Below are 19,544 nucleotides of genomic sequence, written 5' to 3'. Positions count from 1 at the left end.
AGTTTCTGACTTTTCCATCCGTTTTTTTTTTACGATGGTGCATTTAATAGAGTACCGGTTTCGGTTATTTTTCGCTACTTAGAAAAAAAGATGAATATTAATTATTACTATGATTACAGTCGTTTCTCTTTGATATGGACACCTCTGTTCCCCAGAAAAATTGCCCATACCGTGAGTCGTCTCTAATAAAGAATCAGGGTCCACACTCATTTTGCCAAGCGCAGCAACACCAACAGATACATACAGTATTTGAGGGCCCGGATGTGGGTTTGTACCTACACTTCCGAGCCTACTTTTACGCCCAGAAAACGCAACACGTCCGATAATTGAGGTGTGCGTTCACCGTGTTCTTCTGCTCAATATAAGCGAGAGCCGTTTCCGATCCGCTCCGAGCTGCACGTCAGGTAACAAATAATTTCTCGTGTTCTTCATGAGCTACTGCTGGCACCGCAAAGGTTTTTTAGGAGATTCTTTCTTTTAGTCGAGCAGAAGGCTTTGTTTGTGTACCTTTGACACTCGCCACGGTCTCTGACCCCCTCCACTTCTCGCCTTGCATCATTTACTCTGACTTTAAAACGACCAGTGAAGCTCCCAACTTTACCTTTTATGCCAATGACAGGCTTCTCATCTAATGGGGATTTTTAGAGCGCAGCTCTTAGGGGCCCGTTTCCGGCTTAAGTGGCGTCGGCGTCGCCGTCCCCGTCGCCGTCGGCGTAACTGCGCGGTGCATTATGGGTAAATTTTCCCGCTAAATCTAGCGGAAAAATTTCCCCGCTAGATTTAGCGGAAAAAATTCCCCGCTAAGTAGAGCGGAAACATTTTCCCGTTAAATCTAGCGGAAAATTTTTCTGGGGGGTCGCGTGACCCCCCCCCCCCCCCCCCCTCCCCCGCCCCGAGAACAGGTAACCCTCAGTACCCTTCCCTCCTCCTCCCCAAGAGCTGCGCTCCAATTCGGTGTTACAGGGAGTTGTAAACGGCTTTCATTTTTAGTGAACCACTTCAGGGAAAAGAGTTTACCCATCTCCAGTATCAAAGAAATTAACTCTATAGGCTCAGAACTTCTCTCAAATTGCCACAACAGTGACGAGGTCTACATTTAGGGGCCCTAGATGCTTTGGGAATCATTCTTTTTTACTCCCGATTGTAGGTCATACATGATATGAAGCAACAATAGACTGTATGCGGTAATGACCCATTTTATGTTAAAGGAAACAAAATAAAACATTTCGGTGCGAAGCTCCGCGAGACCAGGAACAAACATTCTGGTGCACGCTATGACCTCTTGGCAATATAATGAGGTCGTTTTTGAACCTTTAATAAAAACAAAAAAAAGTGGGGTGCGGGTTTCCACTAACGATACAAGAATTCCGTATTTAACCAATTCCTTTACAAACTAGTTGTCCATAGTCCGAACTGCGAGTTTCCAAATTAACGGGTCCGAATAGCATGACGATAGATTGATCCCCGAAAATTTCGTCCATAATAGGGGGTAACGGGGTTGACCTCAATACGGAGTAACAGGGTCTGTATAACACAGGAGAAAGTGTCACAGTATGCCTCCTGTACGAAATTCTTATCTTGGTTGATTCCAGAAGGACGCGATTTTAAATACGTTTCAAACTATCAGTTTAAATGTTTGCTAAAGGTTGAGGTTTACTGCACACAAAAGTCCATACATAAAGCTGTGAAGTTTAAGTTTTTTTTATATTTTTGCATATAACATTTATATCGTTACCATACTTTTCCATGCCGAAATCCTCAAAGGTGTTTGAGCAATTTATTCTAAATTGTAATGACATATTTAATATTAAGCTCTCCCGTACCCCATCTAGCTCTAGTTTCAGGTACGCGATATTATAGTTCTGATGATTCGGCCTATTTCAGGAATAAATATTTTCTTGATAACCTGGCGATCAGTGTGGCACGCGCGCTATGCGAGCCACCAATGACGCAGCGGGTGCTCACGGCGTGCATGCTATAAAAGAGGCCGCAACTAAACTAATAAATTCTTCTTGATTCTGCACGCTGTCTGGTTTAGTATTCATCATTACCGTGGCAACGGAGGGAGACAGACCAGCAGACTGCTGGCGGCCGTGGGAGTGAGATGCTTGGTGCTCTAATTCGGGGGTTTGTTCTTGGCAGTGGTTCTTCTTTTGAAAAAAAAAAAAAAAATGTTGAACGATTCGAGTTATATTGTGGAGCGAACAAACTAATAACCCAAGTCGACAAAAGGGCAGCATTGGTTGGTTGCAGTAGGTAAGATACAAATTAACAAATACTAACGCTCGCAACGCCGCTTCAACCGGAGAATGAGGAATACCACACCATCCTCATCGCTGTTAAGAATCGCTTCAACCCCAGGCCATGAGACCTGTACACAAGGTAAGTCTTTTTCAAGCGGGATCTACATGACAGCGATACAGCTGCCAGCTAGGTTAATGAACTTCGTAATAATGCAGAAAATTCGGGTTTCTTCGAAAACCATTCTCCACTTAGCATAATGCTGGGCGAGAGATTTTTTTTTTTTTTTGAATTGCTGACGGGCTATTTCAGCAACGTCTACTGGATGAAAAAGTTTTGACCTTTGTGGCTTCAGATGATATGACTGTTACGGCAAAAATAACAGTTAAACAACAAAAAGACATGAGTAACAAGTGGAGCGAAGAAGAAAGTAGAGACAACATGCCTGCTCGCGTCAGCATGCACAGCGAGGACAAAAGCCGGTCAGCAAAGGCAGAGGATGCGTATCGCTGTCATCGCTGCCGGGGGGATCACGACACCAGAGCAGTGCAAGTTCAGAGACGCGATTTGCTTCGAATGCTTGGAAAGGTTCCACACAAAAAGAATGTGCAGGGCATAGGGCAGCAAACAATCCAGCCATCAGGTAGACGACTTTTCAACAGTTGAAGCGTGCTCAGAGCATAAATATAGTAAACTCTTGCATAATGCCAAAAAAAGAAAAAAATGCCAACAACGTTGTTAATGGAGGTGCAAGTACTTGGAGCAAACGTGACAATGGAAGCGAACTCGGGTGCTACACACTTTATCATTCGCGAAAAAGGGTTAAAAAAATCAAAGGCGCATCAAAGAGTCGTCGTCGAGGATCCGCATGCTAAACTAGTCATGTGTACCATAGAAAACATCAACGTGTCGGGGAAGGCCATGGTACTGGTCAAGGCCAAATAGAAGACCCTAATTCTACCATTGCGGGTCGTCGCGAAAAAGGGAAGCACACTGATTGACCTACATTGGTTAGTGGCACAAAGAATCTACGTAGTGGGTCTGTACGGAATCGGCAACGCCCAAACGAGCGTTATTGACAGATTTCCACACGTGTTCGGGGAGTCTTTTCTAGAGCTTTAATACCACCAATTAGCATCGAGCTGCAGGAATGTGTAGAGCCAAGTTGCTAAAATTCTGAAGCGTATTTTTTACCATCAAGGATGACGTGTGCCCCGAACTAGACAAGTTGCGAGACCAAGGCATCCTGGAACCCAGACAGTACGCAGAGTGAGCCATTACCCATAGTAATGGTGCGAAAGAGGAGCGGGTACTAGCGGATCTTTGGGGGTCTGCAGGGATTATTACACTACAGTCAACCAAGCCCCTCAGCTTTGGTGAACACTGGACCATTGTCCAGTGTTCATCTAACTGAATTTAATTCAAGTCTATCAACAGCTAGTGCTTGATGATGGGGCAGCAGAGCTGACAACGATCAACACAGTAAAGGTGATCGAATATGTTCGGCGGTTGCCTTAGGGCATTTTTAATGGTCCCAGGAGTGTTCCAGAGAACAGTGGACACGGTGCTGGCTGGCCTGTCGCAAGTGGCAGTCCACCTAGATGACATCTGGATTGGCAGCGAGAGGGCGGAAGAACACGAATCATTGTTTGCCGAAGTCCTGGCGCGGTTTTGGAATGCGGGACTGCGTGCAAACACGTCAAATTGCGTGTTGTACTTTGGTAGTTTACAGTTTTGGGAACATTAAGTGGACAGTGACGGCATCTACCCCGGCCAGCTAAAGTACAAGCCATGCACCAGGTTCCCGCGCATGCAAACAGCAGCAAATTAAAAAAAAACGGTCATTTTTTATATTCGATTCTTGAAAGGATGATTGGATGTGGCGGACGTTTTCCATACGTTCCTCGATAACGTGGCAGCATGGGAATGGACTCCAGAAAATCGGAAGATGTTCGATAGCCTTAAGCTATTGTTGCATCAAATAATTTGCTGACTCATTTCAAGAAGGATGTTGCACTTGTGCTGTGATGTGATTCGTGACCAGTGGGACTAGGGCCGGTGTTATCACATCGAGATAACCAGGGTCGCGAGCTGTCTATCGCGTATGCCTGAAGGGCACTACTAGGGGTGTGCGAATACTGCTTCGAATTGAATGACGCAGCATCATTTTTATCTTCTGCACTGTTGAAAACACCTACCGTCTTGGCTTTTCTTTGCAGTGTAAAGGCTATGTATGATGCAATGCGATTCTATTCGAACCACTATTCTCACACCCCTAAAAAGTCTTTGCTCGAAATGATCAAAAAGATTTGTCTATAGTGATTGGGGTTAAAAATGTTATCAGTATCTTTATTTAAGACTCTTTTCTATTGCATTAGATCATAAACCTCTGCTGGGAAGCATCCAATTCCAGAAACAAATTTATTTTACACTCTCATCGCGAATGATGCAACGGACGCTGAGGTTGTCGGCTTACACGTTCGTCCTGGAATACCGGCGCACACTGAACCACTGTAATGCTGACTGTCTCAGCAAAATGTCAGCGTCGGTAACCTGGAAAGAAACAGAATCCCGGACACGCCATACTGCGAGAAGTTGTCCAGTTTCCACCGGTCACCACAGCGACGGTGGCGACAGAGACGATGGAAGATTCTCACCTGTCCCAATTTATAAAGTGGAAGCGACAGAGATTTTTATAAGATGTGCCTGCGGAGTTACGGCTCTACGAGGGGGGAAGTGATAAACTTTCGATACAGAAAGATCGTATTTCGTGGGGTACTAGAGTTATCCTGCACATGTCATTGAGGAAAGAGGTGTTGCTGCTGCTTCAATGGAACCACTCGTGAATAGCTGCCATGAAGGCTATCGCACGATTAAACGTCAGGTGATCAAAAACTAATTCGAACATCGAAATGTTCGTAAAACTCTGCAAACAATGCCAAAATAAAAGGCTATATAATAACCACGCTTCAATGTCCATCAGTAAACTGGTGGAGTCAAGGTGGTGTCTTCATGTCAGAACACAAGAACCTAACGAGGCACTCAACCAAATAATCTGGACCAGATGCCCGAAAACCACATTTGGTAGCTTCAAGACTGTTCAGACATCTGTTGATAACACCATCGCCTACTACAATGATGTGGATCTGCCACAAATCAAAGTGTTGAAGCAATTAAGTGGCACCCCTGGTCCCCTGTGTGTATCTGCACTGACATCAATAGACTCGAAACGGATCCGGAAAAGCGACAACAGGCTTACAGATGAAGCCAAACAGAGCAGAAAAGACAGAAGAAACAAAGATAAAGGCTACAGTGACGCTGCCCAAGAAAGAGACTACAATCCTGGGATGTTGTGATGATTTTTTTCTCTCTCCATTTTCTTTAAGTTTTTTTTTTTTTTTTTGTTTCGTTCTAAACATAAATTTTTGTCATTCATGTACCCTTTTTACAAGAACAATGTGGTCTACTTTAACAATTGTTTAAGATGGCTGAGTTCATATCTTGAGCTTCGCAGGAACAGAGTCATTGGCTGGTTTTGATTTATGTTTTTATTAAATAAAAAGCACTGAAAGGTGGCGATATTATTTTGAAAGAAGCTTTCTTATCATCTTTTTCATAAAAAACAATCACTTCTTGTCCCAGAAACAGTACCGTAGCTTTCGGCCTACCAAATTTGAGAATTTTGCGAAAAGTAATTGCCTTGAAAAAGGCACAAGCGTTAAAAAAAGTAGAAATAAAACATACAACTCAATTAAATTTTAATAATTGAAATCGTTTCCAGAAGTTGTGTAATAATTTGCATGAACTTCGTAACCAATCACTCTGGCACGCGCGCGATGTGAGCAGCCAATGACATAGCTGGCGCTCACGGCGTGCATGCTTTATAACCAGTATCTAATAAACCAATAAACGCTTTTTTTTATTCTGAACGCAGCATTATTCAGTGTCAATCATTACGGCAGTCAATCTCGTAATTCTGCGGATGTTAAGGATGAGCGTTTCCCTCTAATAAAATGTTTACTGGATGAACTTATAAAGCACTTGTAAAGCAATTCCTACCGAAAAAACAGTATAGCTTTTCACTAACTGCATTAGGGAACAAAAACTCAAACTGGATTTCTTGCTGGAAACCTGAAATCTCATTTGGAGATAATTTGCAGGCTCCGAACTGGATCTCAAGTTTCCACCAAGAAATCCAGTTAGATTATCTGTTCCATAATCCAGTTAGCGAAAAGTTATACTGTTTTGTTTTTTTGGGTAGGGGAGCACGTTGTAATTCTGAATTCTTCAAATTAAAAGAATAACATCACGGGTGAAGTTTACAGACGACTACAGACTTTTAGTTAGTAACGACAAATGTTTATTTTCGGGCACAAAAATTTTCCGTGTCGTCCAAGATCCAGATTAGAAATGGAGTAGGGCAGGAGGCCCTACTCCATTTCGCGTATATTCGGGAGAGCGGATATGAAGTGAGCCACAGTACCGTGACTCTCGATGTTTATGATATTTTCTAGTTCTGGCAGTTTGCTCTCTTGGTTACAAGACCCAACCAGCTGGCAGGTCGGAACATTGAGTCGAACACCTGTACCTGGTCGGGGAGGATTGAAACACTATCCAACCGTGAAATGCTTGCCACATTGCAGATCGCGATGCCTATTCACGGGGGTATCATGCCAGCACATGCCATACTGGTATGCCTCACATTCTTATTTGTGTTGGTCGGACGCAGTTTGTCTGGAAATGTTGCAATTGATCCGGATTCGCTAAGAAATGTGGTAAGTTTTTTTTTAAATTATTATTGTCATAATTTTAACGCGTATTATGCTGTCGCGAGTGTTTATTTACGGCTGAAATTGTAATTTTTTACTGCTAACAGGCAAGCTCAATATTAAGACAATTACAGTGTTATAACTGTTACACAAAAAAGCTCGGTATTTTTAACTGGTGTCCTTCAGCAGTTTGATAAAGAAAACTTATATCTTCTTCGAGTCAACACAAAGCTAAACAAGACGAATTATTCGAACTGATAGCCTCCAAGTTGTGTTGTCTGTAGAAATTATTTGTCTTCGGTATATATGAAGAGTGTTTATTATGCTGATTGATTCTGATATAAACCTAATATTTTCTACCGGGAAACCCCTTTTCTACTAACTTTTAAATGACTTCACTACCGTAAATTTAAAAAAAAAAAACAAAAAAAAACGCCCATCCAGAATGAAGGAATAAATGGTAAAAATACGGGGTGGGCTATCTTTGGGAATGCCACAGCACGACTCTATTGAAAGGTTTGAATAAACATCCTGGCACCGGTTACAAACCACGTGACGCGGGAACTGATATCGCAGATGGCGGACACCGCAAATTCGCCTCTCAGGATGCTATAGACACGCGAGAATTCGCTACGAACTCCAATGCCATGGAAAGGATACAGCAGGTAGCAGACGCTGCAGGTTCGGCTTTCACGGCGCGAAGGACTCTCAGCAATTGCCGAGAACTCGCATCTAACGAGAACGAATACCGCAAATCGAGCGGTATTCGTTCGATTTGCGGGAACGCGCTTTGTACTTGCTTCTCATACGTGCCGGTAAAGCGAATTGCGCGGTTTATGCAATTGCCGTCGGACATCGCGTGACGTTCAACGAAATTCGGGGGGGGGGGGGGGGGGGGGTGGCGATGTTCCCGAATTTTTGTGTTACAGATGTTTATTCAGAAAGACAGGATGGGCGATCTCTTGGATGGGGGCGTTCTCTCTGTGCTTTATGGTACTGTGACGATGTCATAAATAAATATTTATTTTTAATAATACCGTGCCGTTCGGAGAATGTTTCTACTCAGTTTGCAATAGGGTCTATGTGTGTACTATGTATTATCACTGTTCTCTTTGTGTGTGTATTTTTGTGTTTTAATGTTTTAAGTTTTATGAATTACTTCTAGCTTTTGCAAGTTTGGTGTGCCTGCACCGAGACCGGACGATTTTTTCCGGGGTACCTAATAAAAGTGATTTTTTATACTTTATTGTTGATCAAATGCACTTTCCGACGTCTAAAAGACGCTCTGAATACAATGTTAATTGTCCGAAGAATATTTTCACTAAAACACCAGTAACAAAGTTATCAGAGGTACTTTATGCAGCTTATTTGAATATTTACGTCTTTCTACTTTAAAGTATATTTGAATTATGTAGGCAGCTATCTGCAGGATGGACACAATAAAAGCTCTATATGCACGACCACAACAGCTATCTCTCAGCAGAATGGAGGAAACATATGCATACATGTTTAGGAGCATATCAAAACAACACTTTCATAATCAAGAAAAATTCAAACAGAAACGGACGATATGATTATATAAATATTATATGCGAAAATATTGTATATTACTGACAGAATACGCGAGAACGATACACCCCATTTCTGTGTCAGCACGGCTATAGAGAATATTCAAATGTTAAGCCAAATAATAATAAACCTGGGACTAATAAGTTAATGACATCACAAGTTCAGTTAATCACAAGTCGGTTTGTGTCAATGCTACTAAAATTGTTAATAATTTGTATTTCAATGATGTTTTGTCCGCTATTCTATTACGTTTTTGTTTTATTTTATATTACCTATGTGGTTCAGTAAATTAATCCGTTCTTGTTGCACTCTAAGCAGCAGACAAGTAAACTAATAATCATATAATATCTATAAATATTATATTTTTAGTTTAACATTTAAATTGTGTAGGTGTATGAACATGCAATGCAATGAAGATGGAGGTCTAAAAATTACAAAAAAACGACAGAAAAAAACAGAAAAAAACATGTTCTCTATAGATAAAATTTTGCGCAGTCACTTCTGACAACATTCATTATGGCATTGTATCAATCACTTTTAATAAAATATATCTGACAACGACGCAATGGTGATATAAACCATTCAATTTAGCATTTAGCTCAGTACTTTCTGCCTGGACAGCACCTGACATTTTACAGGGCCCTCAGATATAAAGGAAAAAAACCGCCAATTAGAATGACTAAAATGATAAAAAAATCTTTCGTTAATATTTTTGTGTGTCAAAGTACTAAGCATTCGTTCATCGGACATCAGCTTGACAAAAAGAAAGTATTTAAGTATTTATCTCAGCGACTTCTATATATTAGTCTGAAACTTTGCGATGTATTTTTTATGCATAATACTGTGATGACTGTGCCAATGAAGCCAGGTTATAAATAATTTACAGTCATATAGAACTGTGAACTGTGAAGTCAAGATGAGAGCAAGCTTACTTAATATATTAACCTTTAATCACCTTAACTTCACATAATAAACAACGGCGTACTTTCAATCCCCTTAAAATAGGAAAAAATTCCTTCGTGGATAAAAACCTATTATTTCTCGTGTCTTGCGATCAGAGTTGAAACAGGGCGCATTGGTGGTTCAAGCTGAATTCGTGCTGAGCTGTATCCTGCCAGCTGTTGTCGATTCACACAACAAAAAAAAAAAAAGAAAAACCGCTCGTAAAATCCTTTATCATTGTGCTATTAAAGTTTTTTTCATAAAAAGTGTACACGTGGAGGCTCAGATAATTGATGAGGTGCATTGCCTCATTTAGTCGTATATTGCCAAAGTATAGAATATAAAAAATGGGGGTACAAACAAATAATAAACTACACGTTACTGGGCGCATAATGTTACTTGATTTCTAAACCCTTTTGCTATTTACAAAAATGAACTGCCTACTGCGTTCCAAGCGGCTTTCTGTTGCTCCGTCTTTGCAAGCCTGCAGAGCTTGCTTACGTCACCAGTGTTAGAAAGCATAAATGATACACGTACATCAAAGTTGGAGTTCTGACGAAGGCCCCCGGTTGGTCCATTTAACGTCTTGGAGATGGAAAGTTGGTTTACAAAAATATTCGATGAGTTTTAAAATACCTCTCACGTCTTCGTTTTCTTTTGGCGTTCAGCTGGAGTATTGGAGGTTAAGCGTTTCAAAGACATTTCAAACAGCAGTGTTAGTGTGGGCTTTGTTCATACTTTTTAAGAACCGGAAATTCTCTGGGACGTCAGAGGCTGGAACACCGCGTGGTGGCATTCGCCATGAAAGAGCATATTGGTTTATACTTTCCTGGTTCTGATACCTTCACCAACACAAATTTGAGTCGATGTAAAATTCGTTTCCAGTCAGAGCTGATCTCCACCAAAGGCTACCCGGTCGAAGAATACGAGGTTATCACCAGTGATGGTTACGTGATTGGCATTCAACGTATTCCAAGAGGCAAGAACGAAAGTTCGGACGGAACTGTGACCAACAAGACGACCATATTGCTGCAACATGGCATGCTCGGTTCATCAGCAGATTACGTTTTAAATTTTCCTAACCAGAGCTTGGGTAAGTACTTCTAATATTCAGGTATTAACTTGTAATGCATTTCTGTCGGAGGCTTCTTGATTGAGACGTAAGCGCAGAAGAGAGACGCAAAAACGGGGCTCAAAGTCGACATGCAATTGCGCTATGAGTCATCGTAGCTCATTGAATCGAGCAGTCATCAATCACACGCTCCCCGTTTCTCTATTTATTATTTTTTTACTGATGAACTAATAATTAAAATTCTCAAATTTTTTTTCGATGCACTCCGGTCGCCTACCTGTAGACTCAGCCAATGACAGCTTAATAAACAGCGCGTGGAGGGTTCCGAACACCTTCATAATATTTCGCAGACAACGATATCGGAACATTAGCAGATAAAAGAAAGAAAACAAAACACGTCAGGGAACGAATCGCGACGAAAGAAGCAATATTGTGATATATCAAACCATGGGTTTTTGGATTGCCAGTGCCTATTAGATTGCTAACTCTGCAGCAGGTCACTTTTTATCGTCCCAGGTCTAGGTTTCTAATGGAAGCTATTCACTAACTTGAAACTTGCCACTGTTTTTACCCATACACCGGTAAATGCATGGCAATTTTCCAACCCCCTCCCACCCCCCCCCCCCCCAAAAAAAAAAAGCAATTAACGTAATACGATGCGTTCAGGAAGGATATACACGTCATGTAGCAAGTGGTTGCTGTATGTATATTTTTATGACAGTAATTTGGTGCAAATAAATTTCCGCAAAAATACGATGCACAAGGAGATAATAAAACGGGACGGAAAAAGAAGAGGGGAAAGGAAGACGCCGAAGAGAGGTGCGATAGCCTTCCCTGAATAGTGTCATGGCCGCAGCAGTGCCGTGGTTCATTCCTCACACCCATTGGCTAGTGTAAGCGACCACGTGACTCTTGCTACATAAACTGACCTTTTTGTTGAGAGTCGTGAAAGGAGTCTCGAAACGTAAATCAGTGCACCCGATTTTTTCTGATCAAAAACTGCAATCAATGTTGACAGTTAGGCTAAGTATAACCAAACTACTCTAACAAACATTCAAGCCTGCGTTCCCGTGGGCGCCGTCTTGAACAAGCCAGCAGTTCAACTACCAAGGCTGCGATGCACATCCATTCGCAAGCATAAATATTTGGCCACGTCACCGGCGCTCCTTCTTCACATCTGTACTTCTCGACGGCCGCGTGACGTGGCTCAGCTCCTCAGAGTTTTGCTCTGTCACCGCGGCCGTGGTGCCGTTCTATCTTAGATAAACAGCCTGTTGTGAATGAAGGGCTAGATTTTGTTTCTCATTTGAATTCTTACTAGGAACAGAACCGTTTTTTTTTCTGTATATGGCGGATCGAATGTTGTCATCTTTCTTTTTTCAGTATTCCCAAATATAAAAGCAGAGAGGCGTGCAGAAATGCTACCGAAAATAAGATGCTAAAAAGTGTGTATATTATCAATGTAGAACATTTATTAGGAGAGCGATGTGAACATACGGTACAAAATTGCATACATGATGTAATTTATATCTCGATGTAAACAGTGAATAAATTTCCAGTGCCCCTTTAGTTCTTAACTTTATATTTCAATCGTTTTCCTTCTCCGTGAATACCACTCTAACCACCGTACTGTTTAGATCTTATTAAAGCACTTTTTTATGTTGTGCTTTCCTTTGAGTACTGTGTTGTCTGCGATATCACATGTCAGAAAGTTATGTTCAAAGTTATGCGATCGTATAGCTGCCACGCACATCGCTGAACAGAATTCATGAGTTCCTAATATTTCTAGCAATTTTGTAATCGTAGCAATGACATGAACTGCACAGTTGTGATATTATTATAAGCTGGCGGTGGTATTTCTTGTAGCACACCATAGTATCAAATCAATCAAATCAATTTTATTTGTTGTCACATTTTACATGATCACAAGGACTCGGGCAAAAAGCTGCTAAAGAGCAGAATGAAAAAGGTCCCAGCCCCCGTGCACTTCGCGACAGTTTTAAACACAACTTAACAACTAAAATTTGGACTGCAACTACACAGTGTTCAGAGACGGGTACAAATCAATGCAAAATCCTGGTTTATACATTACTAAATTTGATGCAAACATATATACAAAAAATACACAGGCCAGGGAAAAATACGACTAATTAAAGCAATGATACAATGGTACCTAAAATAATACTACCTATTCATAACAAAAACTTCAGCAGTATTCAAAAATCGCAGAAAGAAGTTCTTATAATTCCCTATGTGATAGGAATTCTAAATGTCGACCCTTTCTATACAATCTATTTAACATGGCGGAAAGTTTGAAATGAAGCGTCTGATTTGGGTAATTTGTATGCGAAGGGGAAATCATCCAGAGCTCATTTTGTCTTAGGTTTCGTAGGATGATGCGGTGTTTAAGGTTGGCTAGTTTAATAGAATTAACATTACTGTGCTGAACAGCGCTGTGATACGTTGACAGAAGCTTGTAAGCATACATTTGTTCGACGGTTTTTACATTTAGGGATTTAAATAGTGATTTAGTGGGATAAAAAAATGGAGTTCCTGAAATTGTACGCACTGCCTTCTTTTGTAATAGATGCAACTTATTTAGATTACTATTTGTTGCCGTGCACCATATCAGGTTACAGTAATTTAAGTGAGAACAAATTAACGTATTATATATATTTAATTTAATTTGAGTAGGAAGTAAACTTTTACATTTTGTGATTAGGCCTATATTCTTAGATATTTTTGCTTCCACATGTTCTATGTGCGCGTTCCAGCTTATATCACAAGCAAACAACGCAGCCAGAGTTTTAACACACTCTGTGAACTCAGTTTCTTTATCGCTTATTGAAAGATGAGCTAAGATATTTATTTGTTTTATTTTTGGGTCTAAACAAAAAGCTTTGGTCTTTTTACAGTTTAATTTTGGTTTGTTGTTTAGAGTCCAGGTGACGATTCGTTTTAGCACTTCATTTACTGTGGCAATAGAAGTACAAAGATTGTAATGGGAGAAAAAAGTACTTGTATCGTCAGCGTAAATTATGAGCTTCATATCACCGTTTTTTGCCACATGCACAATGTTGTTTATGTATATTATAATAAATATTGTGCCTATAATGCTACCCTGGGGAACGCCCGACTTGATAGCAAGATTATCAGAATAAAAATTTGGAAAAGACACGTATTGGTTTCTATTTATTAAGTATAATTTTATGAGATTGAATGCTATGTTCTTTATTAAAAAAATGGTAATTTGGCAAGTAAATTACAATGATCGATGTAATCAAAGGCTTTTGAGCAATCAAGAAAGACGCCTAATGTCATTTTTTTTTCGTCAAAAGCTTTCACAGTTTGTTCTTTCTGGTTTATTAAAGCCAATCTGGTAGATCGATGTTTACGAAAACCGAATGACGCATCAGAAATTAAAGAATGCTTATCAAGATGTGTTATGAGTCTATGATGTATTATATTCTCAAGTGATTTAGAAAAGACAGGAAGGATTGACATGAGCATATAGTTATTTATTTCAAGCCTATCACCACCTTTACGTAGCACACACTTTTTGATACCTTCATTCTTAGGGGAAAACAGCGTGTTTGTAATGCGAGGTTATATATATATATATAGATATATACCAGCAGCACCGGTTCGCAATTTAATATCAAGATCCGAAGTCAGCTCTCGTGCGATTCATCAAACGTTATTCACCTGCTTCAGTGTAGCGTATGCGACATGCAATACGTAGGACAAACCGAAACAGCTTTTAGATCGCGCTTTAACAACCATAGAGCGCACGCAGTATTTCTCCCAAATCTTCCTCTTTCAAAACATCTGTGCCTGCCAAAACACTCCTTCGATAAACTAACGGTTACGCTCTTAGAGACACGATTCAAGTCAAACCGAGAACGTGAACAACGCGAGTCCTATCTTATTTATCGTTTCAACACAATTGAAAAAGGCATAAACGAAAGCTCCGGAACGCTCGCATCAATCGAATTGCTATCAAAACCGAGACAATAAGTGCCAGGCATAATAGTGTTGAACACAAACTTCTACAGACTCTATTATATAGTGGTGCCGTACTTGAGGCTAGAAACGGTATAACCAGTGTCCGTGTCTCTCCCCCCCCCCCCTCCCCTCTCCTCTTTTTAAGTTCAATTTTCTGGCCCATTCCAAGAGCTTCCGTTCTTCTTAGGTCATGCACTGTTACCGCACTCTAAGAAAAAAGGGAGCGCGACTTAGTCCCTCGGGGGACTAAATGCGCTGCCACCACCATTAGTCCCCTGGGGGAGCATCTGTAACGGGAGCAACTGTTGCGCCCCGTCAGTTAGTCCCTCGCACTAGCACCGTTGGGACTAACTGTTGCACCCTTTCAGTTACACCTCGAGGACCAACTGTTAGGCCCTTGCACTTGGTCCTTTGGGACCAACTGTTACACCGTTTCAATTGAACCTCGAAGACGAACTGTTAGACCCTTGCGCTTGGACCCCTGGGACTAACTGCTACACCGGTTCAAATGAACCCCGAGGACTAACTGTTAGGCCCTTGCACTTGGACCCCTGGGTCTAAACGTTGCGCCCTTGGATTTAGGCTTCTGGGACTAAAGGTTTATTTTTTTCATTTGGTCCCGTGCCACAAATCTCCCGAAACGAAATTGTGGAGTTCAGGTTAAAAGTAGCTTTATTGCCTCGTAGATACACATCGCATTCAAGGATGACTGAAGTCAAAGTTCCAGGGCGGTAGAATCCACGATAAGGCCAGATTCCGAAGAGCGCACTTGCGTCGACGATGGCTTGGACACTGGGACGTCTGCCCAAGTCGGTCGTGGTCCCAGCACCGCTTATTGGGGCTCCGGCAGCTTCTTTCCTGTTTGCGAGGAATTTGGATTATTAGTAACAGGGCAGCATTATTACCGAATCGCTTGACAAATATATGAGATATAAGTTATAACACACGCATAATAAATTAACAAATAGGCTGCATAAGTGATACAATGGTTCACATCCAACACGCAGTCTGTTGACAGCAGACCAGCGCAATATTAGATTTTAGTAGACCGTTCGCTGCGAATTACAGACCCAGCGCGTTCGTGCTCAAACTATGCTTCAAAGTGACGGCATGATCTCCCGCCATCAACGCGAAAGTCTAGTGTACAATCGAATAAATGTCTCCATTAATGCCGGTTCTCACACGCAGCGAAGCGCTGATGTAGCGCTGCTCACGTGTCATGAGCTACTTTTCGTCTGCCGTGAGCATGAGTTTTGTCGGTGCGATACAAAGCTTTTGACCGATCCCGTCAGCACGCGCTTAGCGCAAGGTCAGCGTTATGCCTGTAGCGCTCCGCTGCATGTGGACAGGCATTTATGGTCAAGCGATCCTGCCAGGGTCTGCGAAACACACACACACACAAAAATAAGCCATCGGTAGAACTGGCGTTTCGCTCGATACGATAGAATATGAGGTCTCTGTGCCGCATAACAAAATCAGCAACCGGGGTGCCAAAAAGAATAGAGCATGGCGCGCGCTTTGCAAGCTAGAGAACGCGCTCAAAAGAAAACACTTTCTGAAGCCACAGTTAATAAATACACCATAAACAGAAGCACTTCGACATACCTTAATCGAGTTCCCTTGGCTTGCGACGTCAGAACAGATCAAGTGCAGTGCTTCAGTACCGCGAATCCAAACCCGATCCCGGCATGATCGGAGACGACACAAGGCGACCAGCCTCCGACGAAGGCTGTATTTCGACTTTCAACTTAATAAAACAGGTTCTTTTCAAACAAAGACACTTCCCGTTTTCCCGACGGACCCCATCTGACCAACGCCCAACCCTCCGCGTGTACAAGGAGCAAAGAATGCGGGGTAGGGGATTGGGGGGAGGGGGCAGTGCGCGCAGAAGATAATCTCTTTTCCCACTCCCACTGCACACGACACAAGGACACCGAAGAGCTCCAAGGACGGGAGACGGTCGCCACTTTCAACACGCCGGTCGAGTGACCTCAAAAAGACACTTTTTTTTTCTTTCTTTTCTCTTTCTCTCTTAATCATTTTCAACTTTCTCAAGTGGCTTTTTTTTTTTTTTTTAGTTTGCATTTGTTTTGTATTAGTAGGGTGCTGCCAGGTGTGACGTTCCGGGCGTGGTTCGTTCTTCGTAGTTCATCTGGATTGTTTTGGAAACAGCGACGACGATGGCATGAAGGCGTCTGGATACTGCCCCTGAATGTGCTCTTTAAGTGGAACGTGCCGTGCATCAAGTGTGTCGTTGCGGATTTTAGTTCGACATTGGACTACCCAGAAAGGTTTGTCACACAGAGACGGAGGCGCGTTCCCACCGGCGATGCGATCTAGCCGCGCGATAACTTCCATCGCAAAAGCGACCATCGCGGGCAAAAAGCGACGCGATTGGAGCAGTCGCTTCTCGACTCAACTTTTTTGCGATGCGATCTAGTCGCGGAGCGGCTGAGCAAATCAACGGCGTTCGGAGCGAGAGTTTTCGACAAACGACTCGCCAACGAAGGCGTTGGACTCGCTTATCGCACACGCCGGTGTGACCATCTAATTTGTTTTGCGATGCGATCTAGTGGCATCGCGCGACTGCTTATATCGCCGGTGGGAATGCTCAGTTTTAGGGATTGAAATGACCATTTATTCTGACTGCGAGACTCCGGTGTTAAAAGCGTGGCTTCTACAAACTGTTAAGTTTCATTTTTAAAAGAAAAAAAGTGTTAGTATTTGGAGGTGTTGCGTTTGGATGAATGCACATTTTTTGCGCGAAGGCAAATTACGTAAATGGGACTTCTGGAATGTCAACAGATCGTTTTTGAGGAGATAGTTGGAAGAAGTCGAGTCAACACATTCGTTCACTCGCTTTCACACAACGCGTGAAGCTCTACCAAGCAATGTCTTAACGTTCCTGGCACATTAAACAAATTCGCCCGTTTCGTCCGAGTTTCGTCAACACTTTCAGCCGTGCTGGGCTGAGTCTCGCCGATCCCCAAGACAAGCGAAATAGCATCCGTCCTCCTGGCGAACATTCCGTTTGCATTCGGGGACTAAATCATACAGATGCACCCTGTCTGAGGGGGACTAATGGATGCTTTTGCTCGCGCACGCCTATCGGTTGGTCCCAGTCGAGCGCAGTTAGTCCCCAGCTTTTGCGCACGGTACCTAGCTCGAGCCAGATGGTCCTTTCGAGGAGCAACTGGGAGTTCAGAGGACCAAATGCTGCCGTTAGTCCCTTGAGGTCAACTTTTTTCTTAGAGTGCACTTTCTTTCTACTGTAGTACTGTTGACTTATACGCCCTTTGTATGTTTATCTGGTGAGACCCTCGTCATCTTGTCCGGTCTAGTTGCTTCTCCCCCCCCCCCCCTTTTTTTTTATTGTCCCCATGCTTGGTCATGCTTTCTCGTGACCTCCAAATGTTGTCCCCTCCCCTCCCCCTCTCTCTTTTTTAAGGATTTGGATAAAACGCGTCGCACATGAACTGTGTCGCCATTCCTGACGAAGGCAAGACTCTTGCCGAAACGCTGAAATAAACCTTCCGTGTTTTTGTTTCTCTGACTTGGGATTTTCAACTTTGTATATAGATATATATATATATGTTGAATATGGTGAAATATTATCAATGACGTATTTCATAGGTTTTACCTGCATGTTATCGGCGTCGATGCTTTTTCTATTTTTAAGATTTATGACGGTCGAGTAGACTTCTGACTCATCCGTGGGGAATAAGAGCATTGATTTGGTATACTATACTGGCATGAACACTAGAGCTTTGTTTAGGCAGGACGATGAGACGCCAAAAGCACCAACATTTACAAAGAAATTATTGAACGCATTTGCCATGGTCACTTCTGTTACTTTAATGGTGTTTATGCTTATTTCATGCGGCACGCTTTGAAATAGCTTATGATTCAGTACAGATCGTATCCTCTCCCACACAACGTCAGGTTTCTTAGTTTCTACGAGATCGAAAAGATTGTTGTAGTAGTCACGCTTAGTATTTCTTAGGTAACGTGTGAGTTTGTTGCGCTGTTCTTTAAAGGATTCAAGCTTGCAAATATCTTTTGTTCCTAAAAAATATTGATATAAATTATTCTTAACCCGTACCATTGAGAGTAGCTTTGGCGCGATCCAAGGCCCACGTGACTTCTTAGATGCTGTGGTCGACAAAAGGAAAATGTCTACAATAAATTTCACTAAATGTATCAAGGAATAAATTATATGAGGAATTTGTTGATTTTGTTGAAACAATATGTTGCCAAGATGTCTTTTCAATTTCTTCTCGAAAACTACGCAATTGATCAGGGATGATAGACTGAACTTTAATCACTAGAACAGGGTAAGTGCGGTTTTTCTGGGAGTGCTCACTGTGCAGGCAAAAATAAATGGGAAGATGATCAGTGATATCAGTAGAAAGAACACCTGATGACACCACCGATTTTTCATAGTTCGTGATGAAATAATCAAGCATGGAAGATGACGTATTTGTTATTCCTGTAGGATGTATGATAATATTCGACAACCCATTTGAAGCAATAAGGTTTGAGAAAGAGACTTTTTAATAGAACAGTAAAAAAACAGTATAATGTGCGACAAGAGACTCCTCCGCCATATTCACGAAAAAAACATTATCGAATAACAAAACTTTTTGTTTGCCTCTTCAGAATTTGATAAGTGGATGTGTGCTTCCAAAGCAATCTAGTGTTCCATATTTATTTTTATTTTAAAATATAATAATTGTCACATCCAGCGTGTTCTGAAAATGCTACTATCCAACCGTTTACCCTAAGCGAGCCACTGATTCAGAACGCTTCATTTGTGTTTGCGTATGACTGAACTGTACTTATCAAATAGAAATAAAGATAATAAAGTAATCAAAAAGTAATATTGCGGTAACCATTCCACTACTTCAATATGTCTCGACACTGCAGCACACTAACCTTGTCGTTCT

General features: G+C 41.8%; 1 protein-coding gene across 1 annotated transcript in view; it reads left to right on the top strand.

Moving 5' to 3' along the window:
- Window positions 1-6,866: 6,866 nt before the first annotated feature.
- LOC121836676 (gastric triacylglycerol lipase-like) overlaps window positions 6,867-19,544 on the top strand; it is a 113,819-nt gene continuing 101,141 nt past the window's right edge. Inside the window, exons 1-2 of the mRNA XM_042291637.1 lie at window positions 6,867-7,016; window positions 10,407-10,614. Coding sequence (XP_042147571.1) covers window positions 6,867-7,016; window positions 10,407-10,614 — 358 coding nt within the window. The remainder of the gene's footprint in view (window positions 7,017-10,406; window positions 10,615-19,544) is intronic.

This window comes from Ixodes scapularis, unplaced genomic scaffold (genome assembly GCF_016920785.2).
Source record: "Ixodes scapularis isolate PalLabHiFi unplaced genomic scaffold, ASM1692078v2 PGA_scaffold2__306_contigs__length_199485367, whole genome shotgun sequence".
Taxonomy (NCBI): Eukaryota; Metazoa; Arthropoda; class Arachnida; order Ixodida; family Ixodidae; genus Ixodes; species Ixodes scapularis.
This window is presented reverse-complemented; position numbering and strand designations above follow the sequence as displayed.